At 35.7% G+C, this 23,344-nt stretch overlaps 3 protein-coding genes across 12 annotated transcripts; 2 read left to right on the top strand and 1 right to left on the bottom strand.

The window, feature by feature from the left end:
- Positions 1-83: 83 nt before the first annotated feature.
- LOC147385916 (uncharacterized) lies at positions 84-2,866 on the top strand. 4 transcript variants are annotated; one of them, XR_015172059.1, is made up of 5 exons: positions 84-323; positions 1,571-1,733; positions 1,884-2,136; positions 2,245-2,442; positions 2,545-2,866. XR_015172059.1 is itself a non-coding variant. In XM_086423635.1 (5 exons), exons 3-5 carry the CDS (start codon positions 2,104-2,106, stop codon positions 2,629-2,631), a joined length of 327 nt encoding a protein of 108 aa, XP_086279761.1. In that variant the 5' UTR covers positions 84-323; positions 1,571-1,733; positions 1,884-2,103; the 3' UTR covers positions 2,632-2,866. The 4 variants fall into 4 exon arrangements, 3 of the variants coding, with proteins under 3 accessions (XP_086279761.1, XP_086279762.1, XP_086279760.1); XM_086423635.1 differs by having other exon boundaries at positions 1,884-2,145; XM_086423636.1 differs by lacking the exon at positions 1,571-1,733.
- A 9,340-nt stretch (positions 2,867-12,206) lies between these two features.
- On the top strand, positions 12,207-16,596 carry LOC147385915 (uncharacterized). Of its 7 annotated transcripts, XM_086424144.1 has the most exons (8): positions 12,695-12,905; positions 13,108-13,168; positions 13,235-13,322; positions 14,196-14,330; positions 15,202-15,269; positions 15,385-15,413; positions 15,500-15,696; positions 15,785-16,596. In XM_086424144.1, exons 1-4 carry the CDS (start codon positions 12,706-12,708, stop codon positions 14,279-14,281), a joined length of 435 nt encoding a protein of 144 aa, XP_086280270.1. In that variant the 5' UTR covers positions 12,695-12,705; the 3' UTR covers positions 14,282-14,330; positions 15,202-15,269; positions 15,385-15,413; positions 15,500-15,696; positions 15,785-16,596. The 7 variants fall into 7 exon arrangements, 4 of the variants coding, with proteins under 4 accessions (XP_086280270.1, XP_086280269.1, XP_086280268.1 ...); XR_015172231.1 differs by adding an exon at positions 12,207-12,688 and having other exon boundaries at positions 12,808-12,905; positions 13,235-14,330; positions 15,202-15,413; XR_015172230.1 differs by adding an exon at positions 12,207-12,688 and having other exon boundaries at positions 12,808-12,905; positions 12,995-13,168; positions 13,235-14,330; positions 15,202-15,413.
- Positions 16,597-19,166: 2,570 nt separating this feature from the next.
- Positions 19,167-22,924, bottom strand: LOC147385914 (uncharacterized). Its single transcript, XM_086423201.1, has 2 exons — positions 20,260-22,924; positions 19,167-20,140 (listed from the first exon to the last, which is right to left on the bottom strand). Exons 1-2 carry the CDS (start codon positions 22,922-22,924, stop codon positions 19,167-19,169), a joined length of 3,639 nt encoding a protein of 1,212 aa, XP_086279327.1.
- Between the last annotated feature and the right edge of the window lie 420 nt (positions 22,925-23,344).

The following is a 23,344-nucleotide window of genomic DNA, read 5'->3' as shown; positions in this document are numbered from 1 at the left end:
CCCTCTTCTCTTTAAACCGAGAGAACGAAATAACAGATCTGTCAAACCCTCTTTCTCACTGAAACCTTCTCTCTCATTCACTCTCGCTCTCTAGCTGCCTCTCTCTCACTCTCTCTCATTCTTTCTCGCTCTCGCTCTCGCCTTAAACCCTCGCTGAAACCCTCTGTCACTCTCTCATTCTCTCTCGCACGAAGACAAACGGCTGTTATTCCTCCTTGCAACTCCATTTCACGAACACGAACACGAACGGCTTGTTGCAACTCCATCTCACGAACACGAACGGCTGCAACATCGCTGCAAATCTCTTTGTAGTTGAAAGAACTGTAAGTTTTTTTTTTTTTTTTTTTGGAATTTTCTCAAACACTGTTATGAAATTATTCTGTGAACATGAATAATTTATTCATTCATGAAGGAAAAAAATCTGGAATTATTTATTGTGATATGATTTTCGATTTTATTTATTGTGATTTGATTTCCGATTTTATGAAGACAAAAAATCAGGAATTATTTTTTTCTGATTTAATTTTTTTGGGTTATTTATTTTCTAACTAATGAGAAGTGTTCATGTTGAGTTGTATTTTGAATTGGATTTCTATTTTAATAGGATAATTTGTGTGTGATATAGTGTTGGTATGTGTTGTTATTAGGGTGTCATGAGATGGTGTCTTGAGGCTTGATGAGTGGTAAATGGGTATGTTAGGTGTTTGATAATATGCCAAGACCAAGTAAATTACTGTTTTGTTTTGGGTATTGTTTTAAAGTTGAAAAGCTTTGGTGGTTTTTGGGTGTTGGGTTACTAATGATTTAATTAATTGCTAGGTAGGTTAATGATGGTGATGATATTATATTTTGGCTCTATTATTAATAGTTATGTTCGAGGGTTTAGTTTCAATTGTTTTAAGTTTCTATAATCTATAAGATTGGGTGTCGGATTTCGGATTCAGTATTGGTAAGTGATTCTTCTAATTCTAGTTGGATTCGTTAAATTGAATGGTTAGTTAGAGTCACTATAGTGAGGGTTAGTGTGAGGAAGGTTTGTCGTTAGACTTCATAATTATAGATTATTCTATGGTGTTTTAGTTGCTTAAAAACTTTGGTTGAGTTGAGTTAATGGTGAAGAATGAATATTATTGTGCATAGTGGGAATGTGTGATGAAAGAGAAAAACAATAGCTAAAAATTTGATATGAGGTTTGGTATTGTATTTCGTCAAAAAATAAAAATAAAAATGTAAGTAATTATATTTTATTTTAGGGTTCTGTAGATTTTAATTTGTTTTTAAAGTTGGTTAAATATGTTGGAAATGTAAGAACTTGCAAGAAATTAATGACTTCTTTTATACGATTATTTCATTCATAAACACTATGAATTTTGATTTAATATGTGTATGATTTACATAATTTAAATCATACATAGAATTACTTGTGTATGATCTTTTACGGTTTTGAATCTCATTTCATATATGATGATCAGATATAAAAGTTGATGTGATATGTATAGAATATTATTTGAAGTTGTGGAATTTTGATTTGATCAACTGAGATAAAATATCGGCCTATGGTTGTTAAAAGGACGGTAAACATTCCCTTGAATGAAAGACAGTTCAAAATGCTTCCTTTTTTTTAAGAACGATCTTGGCTTGAACAAGGGCGTAACGTGGGTGAGCATGTTATTCCATTGGCAAGGAATTTCAACAATATGAATATGGATGTTGAGTCTGGCAGCAATACTATGGTACATAACCTTCCGTTTGCATTGTTATTAAAATTCCATGGAAGCACCATTATGTCAATCTTTTTGCCACTTATGTTCTCTCTCTTTTAAATTTTTTTTATGCCATTATACAACCTCATTACTTGTGCAATCGTTCTGCTGTTGAATCAGGATATGGCTGGTGTTGAAATGAAAGCAACAACCAGCGTAGCCAGAGAGATTGGAAAGGGTAATCAATCAAAACCTTTAAGAGAAGAAACATGCAAGTACATCACAAACAAAGAAGAACTTGGGAAAAAATATGCAGCCGTAAGAGAACAGCTAGGTAGACAAGCATCCAATATCAAGTCGACAGAGAAGAATATAGCCCCTGCCACAGCCTCTTTGCTTAATGCAGGCGACTCTCAGAACCACAATACTAGGGGTTGGGAAGGTTTTACACTTTTCATTCTCTTATTTCCATACTGAAAATACGTTTACTTGCATTCATAATGAATTTTCAACTGATTTATGTTATGATACTTTTCGGCAGGTGTTCTTGGAATATATTGATACGTATAAGGCTTCCAAGGTGTGGGCAGGGCAGAATGGAAGAAGCATGTTAGTATGTTTTACTGCTGGTGTAAATGCTCAAAATGATCAAGAGATTGTTGAGGATCTTCAGTCGTTGCTTGTCTCACCTTTGCTTAAGAGAATAGGAAATGTGGCACTTCAAATGGAGGATAATCAAGTAGAGAATTAATTTCCACTAATATTGATTTCTATGCCTTTGTAAGAATGATTTTTTTTACCTATTTTAAATGTCTGATGATATTACATCTCATGAATGCAGATGAAGATTGTTTTCGACTGCTTTTATGAGATTTCATCTCAAATCGACAAAGAGGGTTGTGAGCACTACGCGATTCAAATGAATTAGTCTCAATTTCATTTTATAGGAGTTTCTATGAACCAAGAGCCACACGATACTATTTGCGAGGTTTCAAATTCTGGTATCCTAACTTGGTGACTATGTTTATTTTAAGCCTTGCCATTTTAAGTCTTGTATCCTAACTTGGTGATTCTGTTTAGTAATACCTTACTTAGTTTGATAAATTATTTGTAGGGGTTGCTACTGGTCCAGATCAATGTATAGAACTTGATAATCATGAGGTTCCTACTATGTATTTTCATTAATTAGGAATAAACAAATTGAATAATAAGGGGATTGTATTTGTTGAATTTGTTATTCAGTTTTATCTTTGCTTCTTTGATTTTCATAAATAAAACAATTATATTTGAATGATTTTCAAAGTGCATGGAGATCACGGGAGTTAACTTATTCGATCATATTTAGTGTACTGGACTTGGAATTTCAAATGGTGATAATATTCGAGTGTTTGGTGAAAAGGTTCCAAATGGTGATAATATTAGAGTATTTGGTGAAATTGAATATACGAGGCATTTGTTTTCTTCATGAGCTGAAACAAATGGGTACATTTTCATCCTATAATCTCATAATTTTGGTCTTCCTTAGTGTTCACAAAAATGAATCCGAGGCTTTTGAGATCAACGGGAAGCTATAACCCATCCCTTCTTCATGAGCTGAAACAAATGAGTACATTTTCATCCTATAATCTCATAATCTTGGTCTTCCTTAGTGTTCACAAAAATGAATTCGAGGCTTTTGAGATCAACGGGAAGCTATAACCCATCCCTTCTTCATGAGCTGAAACAAATGAGTACATTTCATCCTATAATCTCATAATCTTGGTCTTCCTTAGTGTTCACAAAAATGAATCCAAGGTTTTTGAGATCAACGGGAAGCTATAACCCATCCCCAAACGATGTGTCAAATGCAACCCAATCATCCAAGTCATTTGCCACTAAGTCCAATTCCATACCCAAGTGGATATGAACACACTTGACGTTGAATGGAAAAGCAGGCGTTCAGACCCACAAACTTTTGGTACAAGTGTGTATGATTAATGGCTGCAAGATAAAGAAACTAAGTGAAGTTCTTATCATACAAAGGCAATGGTCCATTAATATAACACAAATGAGTTTATACTCATCGATATAGCATGAACACGTTCATCAAACCTACGCTTGTTTATTAGCAAAAATGCAGACTTTCATTCAAATAAAGAAAAATTAGAATTTGTTACTATAAAGATCAACAATGAGGAAATCATAATTTGCAGCTAGTTGTGACAAATGTCTGTGCTCAACTCCTATTGCGACCTCATAATACAAGTCATTGATGATGGATTTTCCTATATATCAAACTTCAACGGAGTCCGGGTCAAAACCAATGGGCCATTGTAGAAAAAAGTTGGTGCAGATCCTGTGTAAACCAAGCGCCTATTGTGGGACACATATTGGTATATAATGCCATATAGGCACTGCTTGAGGCCCATGACATTGAATGTTTCAATGAACTTCATATCGGTGACCCTGGCTTTGACACTGACAAACTGCTGGTACTCCTCCAATATAGAAGATAGAAAAAATCGCCGATCTTTCCCATTCTCTGCCTCATCAAATCAGAGTTTTGTAAACCTGTCATATTGGAAAGAAACAAGGATGTCACATCTAGTTATTTGTTACTATAGCTAAAAACTTAAAAGATACCATACAACATAACAAACGTGAAATTATGTCCAAGAGTAAGTTATGGCTAGGGAAATTAAAGCAAATAAATCACCATGAAGATGATAGGGGGTGGGAATAGAACATGTAAACGTACACATTCTTAATGGTCTGTCCATACCAAAATGTACCTCAAAAGGAGCATGTAACAATTGATATTTCTATAAAACAGAAATAAAATTGCACACATCTTGTTACTGCAGTAGATGCAAAATGTTTAACTATGATAGATCTACGAATCTGTGATATATTTACACACTCAGTTTTAATGTTTTGCTTACACACACAGTTGATTCTAGAAAATTTGGTTACATTGACTCATTAAAGCCCAAACAGTACAAGATAACTGCATCAGCTTTCCATGAACTCTGAGCTTTGGAAATTACTGTTTTTGAACAACCTTGGATGCCATAAGGTGAGCCCAAGGAAGGACCCTTAGTAAGGGTGAAATCCTTACTTAGTAAGGCTAGTCAGATTCATATATTAATAGAAATATTGGAGAACTAGGAAGGTAGAATAAAAAGTTAAACTATGGGGACATCATCCTTGCCCAAAAAAAAAAAAAAAACAGGTAATGAATCATCCCCATGTGAGCCCAATGGCCATGTGTGAACATAGACGTCTATGTACTTTTATTTAATAAGGAAATCTAAAGATTGTTATAATATTCTTAAAAGGTTGTGGTTATGTACACCATGTGCATCAGAGATATATATCCTTGTGAGAATTGTAATTCTCTGTGAAGTAATAATAAATTCATTAGAATAAAACAGATTTTATTTAAATAAAAAATTAATTAGAGATTCGCCAGTACGCGTTAGCACACCACACCGCCCAACTCAACACGCATGTGTGTGTGTGTGTGGGAATAATGAGATGACTCAATGGAGCATGGTTCCCCCCATGGTGGAACAACTTGGATGTCCCGTGTTATAGACTAATGAAAAATGACCTAAATGGCTCTCACATTCTCCCATTCTCTTTCATCACACATTCCCACTATGCACAATAATATTCATTATTCACCATTAACTCAACTCAACCAAAGTTTTTAAGCAACTAAAACACCATAGAATAATCTATAATTATGAAGTCTAACGACAAACCTTCCTCACACTAACCCTCACTATAGTGACTCTAACTAACCATTCAATTTAACGAATCCAACTAGAATTAGAAGAATCACTTACCAACACTGAATCCGAAGTCCGACACCCATCTTATAGATTATAGAAACTTAAAACAATTGAAACTAAACCCTCGAACATAACTATTAATAATAGAGCCAAAATATAATATCATCACCATCATTAACCTACCTAGCAATTAATTAAATCATTAGTAACCCAACACCCAAAAAACACCAAAGCTTTTCAACTTTAAAACAATACCCAAAACAAAACAGTAATTTACTTGGTCTTGGCATATTATCAAACACCTAACATACCCATTTACCACTCATAACCCAACACCCAAAAACCACCAAAACTTTTCAACTTTAAAACAATACCAATACAAAACAGTAATTTACTTGGTGTTGGCATATTATCAAACACCTAACATACCCATTTACCACTCATCAAGCCTCAAGACACCATCTCATGACACCCTAATAACAACACATACCAACACTATATCACACACAAATTATCCTATTAAAATAGAAACCCAATTCAAAATACAACTCAACATGAACACTTCTCATTAGCTAGAAAATAAATAACCCAAAAAAATTAAATCAGAAAAAAAACCCTAAATAATTCCTGATTTTTTGTCTTCATAAAATCGGAAATCAAATCACAATAAATAAAATCAGAAATCATATCACAATAAATAATTCCGGATTTTTTTCCTTCATGAATGAATAAATTATTCATGTTCACAGAATAATTTCATAATAGAGTTTGAGAAAATTCCAAAAAAAAAAAAAAAAAACTTACAGTTCTTTCAACTACAAAGAGATTTGCAGCGATGTTGCAGCCGTTCGTGTTCGTCTTCGTGAAATGGAGTTGCAAAGAGGAATAACAGCCGCTTGTCTTCGTGTGAGAGAGAATGAGAGAGTGAGAGAGGGTTTCAGCGAGGGTTTAAGGCGAGAGCGAGAGCGAGAAAGAATGAGAGAGAGTGAGAGAGAGGCAGCTAGAGAGCGAGAGCGAGAGGGAGAGTGAATGAGAGAGAAGGTTTCAGTGAGAAAGAGGGTTTGACAGATCTGTTATTTCGTTCTCTCGGTTTAAAGAGAAGAGGGAGGAAGCACAGAATAGTGATAAATTGAGGGACGGCGGTGTAAATAAACTCATAATTTTATAACTTAAACCGATCGTGCGAGATATAATTGTGTCCGTCAGATCTCGTTATATCTAACGATCCACAAAAGTTTGCCAAACAGTTCGCCAATCCGTTAGCCAGCGAACGCCCCCCTATATATATAGGAGTGGTTCGACAGCCCTAAAGTTTGCCAAACATGGTGTCACACATTTTTTGAAAATTACTTTTGATGGGATTACAAATTTTGGAATAGGCTGTTTTTTTGTGAGAATGATCTCTACAGTGAAGAGATCATCCTCACAAAAAATCAGCTCATTTTGAAATTTTTAACCCAAGTTTACAAGTTGAAGAATCATGGACTATTCAATTTTTATAAATCACTTTTGATGGGGTTAGAAGTTTTGGAATAGGCTGATTTTTGGTGAGGATAATCTCCTCATCATAGAGATCATCCTCACAAAAAATCAACTCATTCCAAAGCTTGATGTTTTGACAAATGTGTGGCATCACGTTTGACAAACTTTGGGGTTGCTGAACAGCTCCCTATATATATGGGAGATGGTTTGAGGGACATCTTTGAAAACATATTAGAAACCCATGAACCTTATTCATTGAATTTTGAGAAACAAACGGTTGAGATGCGTTGTGACGTCAATTCCAATTTACAAAACGAATTTTAGAATTTTTCAAAAAACTCCCTCATTTTTATTTTAACTCTCTCTCTCTCTCTCTCTCTCTCTCTCTCTCTCTCTTTCTGTTGATGTTTATCTCAATAGAATTTTATTTCCTTCAAATGACTGAAAACCCACTCCATCGCTCCATCGTTTCCTTCTCTTCTCTCTCGTTCGACTGAAATCACAGGAAATAGAACGAAAACTCAACCCTTCACGCTCTCTCCTTCTCTCTCTCTCTCGATTCCTTCAAACCCTATAAATCCATTAAAGCTTATTCTTCATCTTCTCCTTCTTCTCTGCAATCTAACGAAGATCTCCCACCAACTACAAACAAAAACCTACAATATTTATTTACCTAATCCAAATCATAAAAATGACCTGACCTCAAGCTAATAATTTTTAAATGATGCATATTATTGCGATAAATACGACCTTACAACAAGGTGAACATGACCTTACAACAAAATCAATTCCATCTTAAACTAAAATTTTATAGAAAATATTTGAGGACAATTGATTGCAAGTAGGAAAATATGAAAATTAGGCGATCGAATCCATGTTAACCCGATTAAAAAACTCAAGGTCATTAGCCTATTTCGTCGACTCCTCCTAATCAATTTCTCAAATAGGTTTGGCCTCATTGTTTGACTCCCCTGTCGATTTCTATATGAGGTTCGACCCCCCTATCAATCGCTTTATGAGTTTTGGCCTCATTGTCCGACTCCTCTTTGTATTCTCTCAAGATAGCCAGCCTCATTGTCCAACCCCCTACAATTTGTCACTATGAAATTCGACCTCACCCCCTATTTATCACACAATGAGGTTCGGCCACTTTGGGCAAACCCTATTGTTTATTATAAAAGTTGGACCACTCCGTGTACCCTCCTTATTGAATCCTTTAAGTATTTGAATCCCTTAGCCAAACCTTTCTATTACTTCTTAATAGTAGCACAATCTTCTTGGTCAAACCTAATGTTCAATCTCTCAAGTTGATTTGAACCTTTAAGCCAATGATCAATCACAATGAAACAACTCCCAAAAGAGTTGCAGCTACATTACTTGACTAAGTTAACTAAAAAATTGATCAGTCAACAAGTTAAGCTAGTTATAAATTTATGGTCACTCCATGTGTACATTGTAGGTACCGTGAGAAGTGGGTTTCATTGTCATCAAATCATCATTGGCTTTTATTATCATAAATGTTAAAAAATATAGGTGAGTGGTTATAACTGAATTTACTATCCCAATTAAAAAGCCCATTCTATAAATAGGGAGGTTCCTTTCACCCAAACTTAAGGCACAAGCCACAAAGAAATCTAGTGTTTTTATTTTATTTTTCTTACTCTCTAATTATCAAGTACTAACATAGAAGACAAAAAAAAAAAAAAAACAAGGTTCTTTGAAGAAGACAACCAGAGTATACATTTATTGCAATTCGAAGTTCGAGGATTAATGAACCCATTATTACACATTTCTTAATGCATTGAAAATCTAAAAAAATCCCCCTCGTTTTTCATTTCAAAGATCGGGTAAGATAGGATTGCCAATTGATTCGCAACTGATATGAAATACAACCATTTTAATCCAATTGTTACAATTCTAGATCAAGGATTTGGGTTATGATAAAGATCCAATTGGATGAGAATTCCATTTCAAAACTTACAAAATCGATTTTGGATCAATCATCTCATATTCCTATAGGTTACTTATCTTGTAATGCATTTAAAATATATAAATGATGTACGTTTATATTTTGAATCATTGTATATATTATATGTATTTAAATCAAATTGGACTGATTAAAAAATATTGATTCTTGGATCGGATCCAAAACAATACATATCATATTGGATTGTGCCCAGGCTTAAAATAGTGCAATTGATCAGGTTGAACGAGGTTTTGGTCTAATAAAGTTTTTATTGGATCAACACCAATTCAGTACAATTTTGATCCAAACCAGGTCCCTAGACAATCCTAAGATAATCTTGGGAGAATAATGTTGGGACTTTTACACTTAAGCATGCCCTGATGAGAAAATAGCCAGTCTTCCCTCCATAAACAAAAGGGCATATTGTTGTGTTTAAAGGAAATCACACATAAAAGTAAATGAAAAAAATGGAAAATGTTGAATTAACTTCCTTTGACATTGCGCTCAACATTGTCCTGATATGGTAGTAGACGGGAAAAATTATATTAATGATTTTTGTTCATTGGCACGCCAACACAATGTTGAAGGAAGTCAATTTAGAACGACTCCGTAGAAATTATTATTTTACCTTGAGAATGTGAATGAAATTAACAAAATAAAAAGTTTTTTTTAATAATAATAATATTATTATTTTATCTTTTATAGGGTTGTCATCATTCAACGATATTTTCATAAATATCCGAGGCTCAAAAAGTTAAATAGAAAAATTGAAGATGAGGGAAATTTTGATCAGTGTGAAATGGGTACCCATTGACACCCCTATTTTGGATCTACACAAAGATTGAAATATAACAAAATTGAAAAAAATAAATTAAGTTTAGGTGAGAGTTTTCTCAACTTGGTGGGGGAGAGCATGTAAATGCCGGCCCAAGGAAAGATGAAAATTCAAATAAAGGATTGAGAACGTGATTGGTGATCTTTTTCCCTTGTGCATCCCCAAGAAAAAATCTATGATTCTATTTTATTGCCACGCTAGTCACGTATAGACCGCTTATGTCTTGCGGCGTCGATTTATTAAAGTTCAAAAAAAAAATTATATTTTAAACATCTTAAATAATTTTTAAAAAAATTAAATATAATTACAAAACTTAGATTCGAGTTTTTATCCAATTCAACGAGCTTCAAATTGACTTGGCCAAGTTTCTGAGCTGATTCAACAAGTTTCTTTAAATGAACAATCAACTTGAAATTAAATGTGTTGAGTGAGTTGAGTCGCCACTTTTAAAATCTCGGTTCAGATTGTAGAACTGTCCGAATTTAAAAAATTTGAAATTAAGTTTAACTTTTTAATAATTTTCATATTTAATTTTAAAAAAGTAAAATTACTTTAGAAAAAAATAATTTAAAATAGTTATAAATAGTACAATAGTAAATTTATGACCATTTTACTTGGCCTAATTTTTTTATATTTATGATTCTACTTTGTTTTATTGCAAAACAAAAATTATATATATATATATACAATTTAAAATATTAATTAAAGAGTGATTCTTGAGGATTATACAGTGAAAAGATTATTTTTATAATAAACTAAAACATCTTAAATCTTTTTCTCCGGGATACGGAGAATTATGATGAATGCACGCGGTTGGTACGCGAATGACGTTGCGTGCAGGGACACAGAAGTGACAGAACCATCTTTTTCTTCGGGATAGACAAGAAAAAGATCTTCGGCACATCTAGCTGTTACAATTTTATTATAAAAGCAACCTAACTTTATTAATCATGCTACCATGACTTACTTGGTAAGATTTCAAACCTTACTAAGGTTCATTTGACCCCATATGGATAATCAAATTAGCAATCCAACAAATACAGACTTCTAGGTTTCATAAAAAAAACTTGGATTTAAAAAAAATTTCCAAAAAAGTAGCACTTTTTGAACTTGATCGTAGGTGTTCAAAATGGATGGACACCGACCTCTCAAATTTAAAACTAAGTTTTGATGGTGAAAACAAATATATTTTTTTCAAAATTTTTCTCCAATTTCTTAGAATTTTTTTCTGAATAACATAGTAACATCAGATCGCATTTTTGGATGCCACGAATTGATGCCGTTAGATTCGACTCCAAGGTATGTTAAGTACCAAATTAATATCATAAATTTGACTTAAGATCTGTTAAGTACCCAATTAATATGATAAATTTGACTTTTATGACGTGGATTCAACTCCACCTCTGTGACAAACTTGATAAAATGAGGTTTGGTGAGTAAAAAACTTGTCGCTGTCAGAATTTCAAGAGAGTTTTTATAATAAAAATGCAACAATTGGGTTTGTCCCCTCTAAATCTCTTAAAAACATGGATTTAAGATGGGCATATTTTTGGAATATGATCCGGTATAATATTAGAAAATATCATATTAATCTCTATTTTTTTTAAAGATATCTTTGACCTTATAATTTGGTATAATTCCATTTTGATCTCTTAATATTGTGATAATTACACTTTCCTTTCCATTCATTATTGACTGGTTAAAATTTAGATGTTAGTTTATTATTTTCATTTTGACCCCCTAATATTTTTATAATTATACTTTTCTTCCCCTTTAGTGACCGGGTTAAAATTTAGAGTTCATTATTTTCCCCTCTTATTTTATGTTATTTTCATTAGAAAATACAAATTGTAAAATAATAATTAAAACAAATTGTGGGCTTTAGCCTGTCAAATTTTCTTGTCAAAATTTTAAGTTTTCATATAGTGAATAGACCAACCCTCCCCTCTTCATTTAGAGATGGGTGTACAAAACAAAACACATGTAAGTTAAACTAACTATGGCTTTAATCCTGAGGGGTTGGCTCAATGGCAATTTTGGATTGATAAGCAATTCCAGTGAGTACGCACCCTCACTTAGTTGGTGCATGTGATGTGGGGGCATTACATGTGCCCCGAGACTAGTTTTTGGATAAGACCATGGTTTATGGATTGGACAAAATCCAGACACGGGTCCGATCTCCTATCTACAGGGATACCCCGTCATTAAAATAAATAAATAAAGGAAGAAAAAGCTATGGCTTTGACACTACCTCAAAAATGTTAAAATTCGTTATTATTGTAGCGTTAAATTCGGCGGCCCAAGACCACCGTTTATTTTTTACTGGCCCAAAACTCAATTTTAAGCCCAAGAATAAATTTCGACAGCCTTGGCCCAACGAACCACCGATTTTTTTTTTCTTTTAACAAAATAAAAAAAGACCTTTTAACGTCTTAATAGTCTTCCTTCTCATTTCAGAGGAAAATCAGATCGAAGAAAATTGCAGACGAATCAGATCTCTCACACTCACCACGTCCCTCAATCTCCCATTTCGGATCGATCGAGAGCACCGAACGAGATATATCTCTCTCTGTAACTAAGAAAGCTTTTCTGCTATTTTAATGGTGGCTTCTCTTTTGCTCTGGAATTCATCCATGGAGAACAAAGTGGAAGAATCAAAGCGGATAACTGAGAAAAAAGGTTTGGAAGAGAGGATTACGAAAGTAGAGACTACGAAGTCAAGAGGGAGAAAGAGCAGTAAAACCTCACAGAAGAAACTTCCCCAGAGAGGATTAGGTGTTGCTCAGCTGGAGCGATTAAGATTACAAGAAAGGTTGAAGAAGATGCCAGAGGTCGATCAAGTTCAAACAGCTCAGAATCTCTATCCTCGGTTCCAGTTCTTCCCATTTTTAGATCCGAAGAACGAAGTTTTAGATTCGTTCGCAAGGTTCGCTCTTGTGAACTATGGTCAGCCAAGCTCGCATTCGCAATTTTTTGGATTTCAGCCGTATAATGGATTTGCAGGTGGGGTTACCGGTTGCTCCGGTGGAAATTCGTTGTTTCCAGGTCAGTTTCAGGTGGATCGATTACGGATCACGTCTCAAGAGCTCTCTTCAACCCAAAATATCCATTGTTTGTCCGATCGTTGCGATATCTGTCTTAAGGTAAGAATTAGGGTTTCGGAACAAAACATTGTCTTTCTTCCTTTCAATCTTTCTGTTATTAATTTTTTTTATGTTGTTTTCATGTATAGAAGAAGCATATCAATGGCTAGAATTCAGGTTTTAATGGAGGGAAAACCCAATATACGGAGAAGATGATGCCCATTGACTGTGATTTTCTCGGATTGAATCTTGGACGAAACAGCAACGTTGATGGATTTAAAGGTGTTAGGCGTGCTTGTCATTCTAGATTGACTGTTGATGAGGTAAATTTTCAATCTCTCTCTCTCTCTCTCTAAATTTCTGAGATTGTTAATGGAAATTAATGGCAGGAAGTGGAAGTAGTAGCAGTTCATAGAAAGGGAAAGTCTGTGGGTGGCAGTAGTGTGTTAATGGAGTACGAATTCTTCCCTCACAAAGGTATTAGTAGCAGCTCTTTTAACAATGAATCCTCCATTACAGAAGCAGGAGGAGCAGCATATGCTGCAATCATGGGTGAAGCTTCTTCTTCATCATCTAATACTAATTTGATTGATTTGTCTCTCAAGCTTTCTTGTTAGAAACTTAAGAGAGGTAGAAATTAAAGAAACTTACCTATATGCTTTCAGTTTTTTTTGTTCTTGCTTGAGTTAATCCAACTGAACCAAATCCAAAACACACTTTTGGTCTGCTGCATGGGTACTCTGTTCCAATAATGTGGATATCCCTGTAGTACTCTATTATTGTTCTGCTGCATGGGTACTCTGTTCCAACAACTTGCATTTGAGTAACTAAGTTGGATCTTTCAACTTTGACTGCAATTTACTCTTAATTGGTCTAGTAAGGTCATTTATTGATTGGCATATGGTTTAAAGTTTTGGTTTGTGTTGGAATGTATTGTATTATTTCTATAGCTTAGTATTGGTTTAAGTCTCAAATTAGAATAAAAATTTAAGTACCCATTTGAGAATTGAAACCAATGCTTATCCTTAATTTTTAACGGTATTAGAAGTCCAACATCATTAGTTCATAATTTTAAGGGTGTCTCGTCCCTGAATCTCCGTAAAATTTCTCTACTATTTACTTACAAAAATTTATTGACATTGTACTTGAGCTGTATTGTTTGTATGATGAGAGATTTATGGCTTATTGCGGACTGCTAATATTGTTGTATCATTGACATTGTAAGCTAAATGTTATCGAAGTCATGTTCATGAGGACTGCTAATATTTTTGGCTTATTGCGTTTTGTTATTGTATTTTACTCCTATTTTTAGTACTTATGTTATTAAATCTGTAAATGTTGCTTTGGCAGATTCATTGATTCTCTATTTTCAATTCTTTCATGATGGTTATCTTCCTCACTGGCTTGGTATCAATGATATTGATGCAAACACTTAGAAATGACTATGCAAAATATGCTCGAGAACATGATGATCTGGAGACATTGGTGACACTCCGCTTTTGTTTCAATTTTTTTATTTAAATTATTTGTTGTTCATTTTGTCGGAAACTCGCAATAAATGGGTGATTATTTTCAACAAATTGTCAGGAAAGAGATGTAAGTGAAAAGTCTGGTTGGAAACTTGTACATGGGGATGTTTTTCGTCGTCCTTGCAATTTGGTTGGCTAGGTCTCCACAGAAGAGAGATGTCCTTTTTTATTTTCTTTTAGAAGTGTCATTGCCTATATAAATATTAATTTCTATGCTTTAATAGTTTGAATTCATGGGGAAAAAATTCCCAAAACAGGAGAACATTCATTTTAGAGAAATTCACAATTGAAGCACATTTTAAGGTTTGTGCCATCACTGTCAGTGTGGTTGGGGACATATGCAGGGCATTGGAGGAGGTGTTGCCTTACTGTGGTTGGTTCCCACTCATTTCATTCTTTCCTCCAACACTACGAGCACTGCCACCAACACCACCACCACACCAACTCCCCCAACACTCTCCTTTGACCTACTCCAACAGCACTTATCTTCCAAAGATTTTCCCTAAAGTTGATGAAGAAAATCATTTTTCCTAGGAAAGATGACTCTTTCTAATTTCTTGTGTTATTTGAACATTAGGTAATAATAATTTGTTCTTTTGTTTGGCTAAGTGTGGTTGTTAATTAGCCGATAAGTGATAACAGAGAATAGCAACAGTAACTAGACTGAAATTTATATAAACTAGTAAATTAGCATCCCTCTTGTTGTTTCTTGTGTGTAGAGATTATTAGTTGAGCTAGTGTATTTACTCAGCTTACCTACTAAAAAAAAAGGTTAATTAGCATTTTTATTTTCCTAATGGGTCATTTTTATTCTTGTTTCCAAACAGCCATAGATATTTACTTTGAGTTTGCTTGGGCTTACTCCACTTGTTGAAAGAGTATGCTTTCTCACTGAGTAAGTCTTCATTTATGTTTTTATTTTTTGCTAATCAAGCAAAGAATTGTATGTTTAAATATAAATTTTGATTTTTTTTAATGGATTTTTGTTTAATTTTCTGTTACTTTTGCAGACAACTTGCGTATTATACTGGTCCAACAGGTATTTTCTACCAACACACACTCTCTCTCTCTCTCTCTCTTATTTTGGAAATTGAAATGGTGATTTATAATTCTTTGAATTTGAAGTTGGGAAGCTTCTTAATGCAACATGTGGTAATGCAACAGAGCTAATAATAGCATTATTTGCTCTATATGATAGAAAAGTTGATGTGGTGAAGTACTCTCTCTTGGGTTCCATCATATCAAACCTTCTTCTTGTTCTTGGGACATCTCTCTTTTGTGGAGGCCTAGCCAACCTCAAAAAAGAACAAAAATATGATAGAGTAAGACCCATCACTAATCAATTCATCACAGTTAAACCCAATTCATAGTTGTTTGTAATTTCATCACATGTCTTTATTGATTTAACAGAAGCAAGCCGACGTAAATTCACAACTCCTATTGCTCGGCTTGTTGTGCCACTTGCTGGCATTGATGTTCAGATACACAACTATTATGGCCAATGAGACTATCAGCTCCACTCTCCTGTTTTCGAGGGGAAGTAGCATCGTCTTGTTGATTGTGTACATAGCTTATCTCTTCTTCCAATTGAAGACACATCGAATATATTTCTCTCTTTGTAGGTGGTGGGGAATCTAAGAGGACACTTAGACTATTCCTTTGCATCGGCATGACACCCAGATGGGCAGATCCTTGCCAACGGAAATCAGGACACTACATGCAGGTTGTGGGACATAAGGAATCTATCGCAATCCCTGGATGTACTTAATGGAAGAATGGGTGCAATAAGAGGCATTAAGTTCACTTCAGATGGCAGGTTTATGGCCATGGCCGAACTAGCAGACTTTGTTCACATCTATGATACACAGTCTGGGTATAGCCAAAGACAGGAGATTGATCTTTTTGGGGAGATTGCAGGGATATCATCTGCCCAGACACTGAGGCTCTTTTTGTTGGAGTGGCAGGTCGTACCTAAGGAAGCCTATTGGAATTTAACAAGCGTCATCGTAACCAATGTCTGGACTCCATATTCTGACTAAACGCTTCCTTTTTATATCAACCTTGTAATACTAATACAGGATATAAATAGATGTACATGTTCGCTAAGGTTGCAACCTGCCATATGTAGGATTGAGGCCTGAATGTGTTTTGTGGTTGGTTGAAATTAGAGGTGTTATTTTTTGGACTTCCAGATTGGGCGAGTCCTAGTTGGGGACCAAATATTTTTTTTTAAAAAGAATATCCTATAGCGACGGTCGCCGACCGTAGTTAAAGGCTTAATATAAATTTTTTTAATAAAATACCCTATAGTGACGGCCAATAGTGGCTGTCGCTATAAGTACATATTTGCGACGGAGTTTTCATCTATAGCGACGGTCAGCGACCGTCGCTATATCTCTAAATTCTATGATTTTTAACCGCCGAATATTTTTTCGACAAGGTCAAATTCGATAGACCAATTCGACGGTCAAGACTGTCGAATGATCCCATAATTCGACGGTTTTGGACCGTCGAATTTTGAAAATTTTCACGTAGTGTGAGTTGGTTTGGACACGGTGCATAATGAAGGGTGTGATTTGGGGGCATTGCATGTTCCTCGGGACTAGTCCTTGGACAAGACCATGGTCTACAGACTGGGCAAAGCCCAGATATGGGCCAGGCCCCTATTAACAAGAACACCTGATTATAGAAAAATAAAACTATGGCTTTGGGTTGGTTTGGGCACAGTGCACACTGAAGTGATTGATCCAAGGATTGGTTATTTTGCTCAGGAAGATCACAGACTCCTCAGTGCGTGCCAAGCATGATAGTTTTGTAATTGACAAGGGTAGTTTTGTAAATTAGGAATGCATTCAATACACGTGGGTACATGTGGTTGGTGGATTCCAGATTCCTATAAGCAATTTTTTTTTTCTTGATCAAAGTATACTCTGTCGATGGGATTAAAGTTACAAGTCTCGTTGGTTAGAGCTTTGAATAACTAATAATGCATATTATTGCAGTGAACATTATTTTACATCAAAATTAATTCCATCTTAAATTAAAAAATTTATAGAAAATATTTGCTGATGATTGATTGCTTTGCAACTAGGAAAATGTTGAAATTAGAAGATAGTTTTTCATTTTGAAGATGAGGTAATCTAGGGTTGCCAATGGATTCGGAATTGATGCAGTGAAATCCAATTGTTACAATTCCAGATCAAGGATAGGCCCAATTTGATGAGAACTCCATTTCAAAACTTACAAAATTGGTTTTTGATCAATCATCTCCTAACCCTAAATGATGTACGTTTATATTTCATTTATATATATATATATATATATATATATATATATATATATATATATAGAGAGAGAGAGAGAGAGAGAGAGAGAGAGAGAGAGAGAGAGAGAGTAGCGTTCAATGGCCAACAGTTTGGCAAACACATTTTTCAAAACATGGGTTAGAGGTCTTGGAATGGGCTGATTTTTGGTGAGGAGATCATCATCACCAAAAATCAGCCCATTCCAAAACTTCTAACCCCATCAAAAATGGTTTACAAAAAATGGACGGTCCACGATTTTTCAACTTGTAAACTGGGGCTAGAAGTTTTGGAATGAGCTGATTTTTGGTGAGGATGATCTCCTCACCGTAGAGATCATCCTCACCAAAAATCAGCCCATTCCAAGACCTCTAACCCATGTTTTGAAAAAGTGTTTGCCAAACTGTTGGCCATTGAACGGGACCCATATATATATATATCGTGATAATTTGACTATCCCACGTGGCATACTCAATTGACTACTCTGACATGACAAGTTCGAGAATTGTAGATATATGCTTCTCGGGATACACTTTTTTATGGGAAAGTGCAGCTGTGTATCCCAAGGAGCGCAGATCTACGATTCTTAAACTTGTCACGTCAGGGTAGTCAATTGAGTTTGCCACGTGGGGTAGTCAGATTATCATGTATATTATACATATTTTAATCAAATTGGATGAGATAATAATTGATTCAAAAATATTGATTTTTGGATCGGATCCAAAACAATACATATCATATTGGATTGTGTCTTAGCTTAAAATGGTGTGACTGATCAGGTTGAACTGGGTTTGGATCTAATAAATTATTTATTGAGTAATTGGGGTTTAGGAGAGTCAATGGGTCACTTCCTAAGACACTTAGAATCATAACCATTATATTTTTTTGGTTTTTGATTCTTGACGATTCTGATATCAAAATAAATGGAACTAGTAGAAGCACTTAAAAACCGGGCAACCCTTGATTCCAATTCTCAAGAATGGAATGAAAAAAAAAAAAAGTATTTCAAATCATTATAAAAAAAAAAAAAACTTTTTTCAAACAAATTAACATATTGTTTATAAAATTATTAACTTCGTTAGCTTTCTTATTTTTATTTTTTATGATATTAACTTAGTTATAATTTGTTCTACAAAAAAATATAAGTTAATGATTTTTATTAAAAATAAAAACTTATTTTCTATAAAAGAAATAAATTTTTAGAAGAGATAACTCATTTTAATTTTGATATCCATAGTTTATATGAAAAAATTGAAGAATTTTATATAACATGCATTAATTTTAAAATGAAATAATACCTTAAGTCATCTTAATTATTATTTTTTAAATAATTAAATATAATCACACAACTTAGATCGAGTTCTTATCCAATTCAATGAGCTTCAAATTGACTCGGCCAAGTTTCTTAGCTGATTCAAGAAGTTTTTTTTTGGAAGATAAGCTGGGGGTTAGGCAGACCCCGACCAGCTAAATTAAAATAATAAAGAACATTACATTCTCAAGAAAGGTTGCCCAGAGGCATCCCTCTCAATAATTTTACTCAAATCCCTAGACAGAGGGGAGGACCATTGAATTATATCAGAAGACAACATAAATGAAGCTAGGTGATCAGCAGCTCGGTTGGCCTCTCTGTAGGTGTGTTCGTAATTATGCCATTGGAACTTGATTGCTATGGTTTTGATAGTATGCACTATGTCTTTGACCCTCCAAGGGACCTCCCACTTGCCTAATAAGCAATTTATGGCAATGAGAGAGTCGGCAGTAATGATGAGCCTCTGCAGGTTCAAATTGATCGCCATTTGCACCCCTTCTTTAATGGCTTGGAGCTCGTGGTGGAGAACCGATACCCCCTGCCCTCTTCCAACCATGACTCTGATTACTCTCCCTGTGTGGTCTCTAAGAACAGCTCCAAAACCTCCTATGTTGCCTCGGAGAGATCCATCTGTGTTTAGCCTATGAACTCCAATTGGAGGTGGATTCCAGTAGCAAGTCGAGAAGGCTGGAAGGGTAAGTCTTACATTGATGCCCCATCCCTCTACAATATGTCTGTTGATGTCGCTATCTCCCATGGTTATGTTTAGGCCATCTATTCTTCTCCTTGTGTCCTCGAGAATCATGTTACTTAAGCTTCTACTATCCATACTTGTATTGTTAAAAATTCTTCTACACCTCTCCTTCCATATGTGGTAGACAAAACCAGCAAATAAGGCTTTCTTGATTTGAGATGAAGTGTTGCTACCTCGGCAGTGGTCCATCATCCATTGGACTTCGTCATCCCAAGAACCAATTTGCTTCACTATGAGAACTTTGGCTAAGACAAGGTGCCAAACGTCTCTGCTTAATTGGCAGCCAAAGAAGAGATGGTTGATGTTTTCCCTGTCAGTATTGCAGAATATACATGTAGAACAATCAACTATGTTTCTGTTTCTCAGCCAATCTTTGGTTTTCAACGCATTGTTAAGGGCTAGCCAAAAAAGAATTTGTGTCTTGGGGCAGCAATTCTACCTATGAGCAGGCTGGTCCATGCGGGTTGATAGTCATCAGCGTAGCAGCATTCAAAGGCACTCTTGATAGAGAAAGTACCATTGGTAGTGCCAGTCCACACTACTGAATCATAACCTTCATTCCTTAAGCTTATTTGCTGCAGTTCGTGTAAATTAAAAGCCCTCAAAGATGTAGCTAGTCTTGTTTGCTGATACCGTTGGTAGTGTTGACGCCATTGCCCATTGTCTATCAAAGCTGAAACCATAGCTTCACTGTGCATAGTTGAGTCATACCTTAGCTCTTGAGGGAACCATTGGAAGAGAATACCTTGGTGGTGCCAAGGTTCATGCCACAAGGAGGTGTCGTTGCCATTAGCAATGGAGTGTTTAATAATGGAGGAGGCTAGGAATCGAGCTTTAAGAATCTTACGCCATGCCCAAGATGCTTCCCTCGGACACTCCATGGTCCAAAAGTGCTTTGTCCTCACCTTGAATTTTTGTATCCACTTGACCCAAAGGTTATCCTTGTTAGCTGCTATCATCCAAACTAATCTTAAAATGGTTGATTGGTTCCATTGCTTCATGTCTTTAAGCCCGAGCCCTCCTTCTTTTGTGGGCTTACACACTCTCTGCCAACTAACACAGTGCATTGCTGAAGTCTTGTTAGTCCCAGCCCAAAGAAATTTAGCACACATCGAGTTTACTTTCTTAGTTATCTTGGTGGGGATGATGAAGGTACTGGACCAGTAGATATGGATGCTGTTGAGCACAGATCTGATCAACTCCACTCTCCCCGCAAACGATAAGAATCTTCCTTTCCAAGACTTGATTCTAGCACCCAATTTATCCAGTATAGGCTCACAATCTTGGCTTCGAAGTCTCGAAGAGATGAGGGGCAGCCCCAGGTACTTGACAGGCAGGCTGCCTTCGGAACATTGAAGGTTAGCCTTGATAGAAGCTTTTAATTGCCCATGCACAACAGCGAAAAAGAGAGTGCTCTTAGTGGAATTCATCTGCAGCCCAGAGTAATTATTAAACTCCTCTAAGGTTTCCCTGATAGCTTTTGCTGATTTCATATTACCTTTGGCGAATATCATCAAGTCATCGGCAAACATAAGGTGGGTGATGGTGGGTTCATTACAGAGGGGGTGCAGATCAATCTTCTTGTTCCTTGCCTGATTCTTTAGGAGGATAGACAGCACCTCCATCATGAGAACAAATAGATAAGAGGATAAAGGGTCTCCCTGTCTCAAGCCTCTTTTCCCTTCAAAGTAACCTTTCAGGCCACCATTAATACTCACAGAGAATTTAGGAGTGGAAATGCACATAAGAATCCAGTCTACAAAAGTTTCAGGGAACCCCATTTTAGAGAGACAGTCTTGCAAGGCTCTCCAGTTTAAGCTATCAAACGCTTTCCTTAAATCAACTTTCATTGCAAACCTGGGACACCCTTTATTTCTATGGTAATTTCTGATGATTTCATGGCTTAGAAGGATATTGTCAGCGATTCTCCTACCCTGAATGAAGGCTGATTGGCAGGGGCTAATCATCTTATGGGCAACTTTCTGAATTCTGTTTGCAAAAACTTTGGCAATACACTTGTATGTAACATTGCAGCAAGAAATGGGCCTGTACTGGTCGAGGTTGATAGGCATTTCGACTTTAGGAATTAAGGTGATAGCTGTTGCATTGACTTCATTGAGCAGCTTCTTACTTCTGAAACAACTACTAATTGCCTTAGTGAAGTCTTGACCCACCAAATGCCAGGTTTTTTTAAAGAACCCCGTTGTGAATCCGTCAGGTCCAGGGGCTTTGTTCTCATCCATTTGGAAGATAGCATGTTTTATTTCCTCCTCAGAAATATCAATGCCTAACATTAGCACATCTTCATAGTTCAGCCTGTTCTTAACCTCAGAAAGATCAATATGGGAGAAGTCTCTTTCAGTTTCATAAGCATTCCCAAGAAGATTTTTGAAGAAGTCTATTGCTGATTTCTCAATGTCCTCTTCATCTGTAACAATTCTACCACAGTCAAGTTGAAGGCATTGAATACGGTTCCTAGCCCTTCTGCTCTTAACTGACTGGTGAAAGAAGGCAGTATTTGAGTCCCCTAGTTGAAGCCAATTGATTCTAGATTTTTGTCTTAGAATTGCCTCTTCACATCTAATCAGGTTGGAATATTCTCCAGCAACCATTCTCTCCTTCTCAGCTAGGTGTTTGCAAAGGGGAGCTTCTTGTAGTGCAATCTGAGTTTCTTCAAGAGTCTTTTTCAGCCTGGATGTATCCGTAGATAAATTCCCAAACTTAAGCCTACTCCAAGTCTTGAGTCTACCTTTGACCTCTTTGAGCTTTTGGGTAAGTCTAAACATTGGAGTACCATAGGTTTTTACATTCCATGCTTGCTGCACCACACCAAAAAAACTAGGATCATCAGCCCAAAAATTGAAGAATTTAAAGGTTTTACCTTTGGGGATGAGAGGATCTTTTAGAGACACCACTATCGGACAGTGGTCAGAAATCCCAGGAGCACGAAAGGCAACTTCAATATCATTGAATTCGTTAATCCACTCAGCATTCCCCATAGCTCTATCAAGTTTGGATACTATTCTGCCTTCAATCTGCTTGTTGTTCCAGGTGTATTTGTTGCCAATTGCTTTCAGGTCATTCAAGCAAGCAAGCATCAAACACACAGTTTTGGAAGTCCTCAATCGCTCTCTTGGCTGTTCTAAGTCCTCCAATCTTTTCTTTGTTAGAGAGGATAACATTGAAATCCCCACAGACTAGCCAAGGGGCTGTCATTTGCATAGATATCTGCCGCAGGTCGTCCCAAAGGATTCTTCTCTCAGTTGGATTATTCTTAGCATATACCACAGAAAAGAAAAATGATCTCTCATTTTTTGGATCCACAAAAACATGCATTAGCTGGGAAGTGATCTGGATGACCCTGACTTTAACCACTTCTTCATCCCATATGCACCAAATCCTCCCACTGTCTTCTCTGATTCAAGAAGTTGCTTTAAATTAACAATCAAATTGAAATTAAATGAGTTGAGTGAGTTGAGTGGCAGCTTTTAAAATCTTGATTCAGATTGTAGAACCGACTGAATTTAAAACATTTGAAATTAAGTTTAAAATTTTAATAATTAATTTTTTAAAAGAACAATTACTTTAGAAAAACATAATTT

Source organism: Akebia trifoliata, chromosome 14 (assembly GCF_017979445.1).
Source record: "Akebia trifoliata isolate Shusen 1 chromosome 14, ASM1797944v1, whole genome shotgun sequence".
NCBI lineage: Eukaryota > Viridiplantae > Streptophyta > Magnoliopsida > Ranunculales > Lardizabalaceae > Akebia > Akebia trifoliata.
The sequence above is the reverse complement of the archived record's forward strand: the minus strand, read 5'-3'. Positions and strand labels throughout refer to the sequence as shown.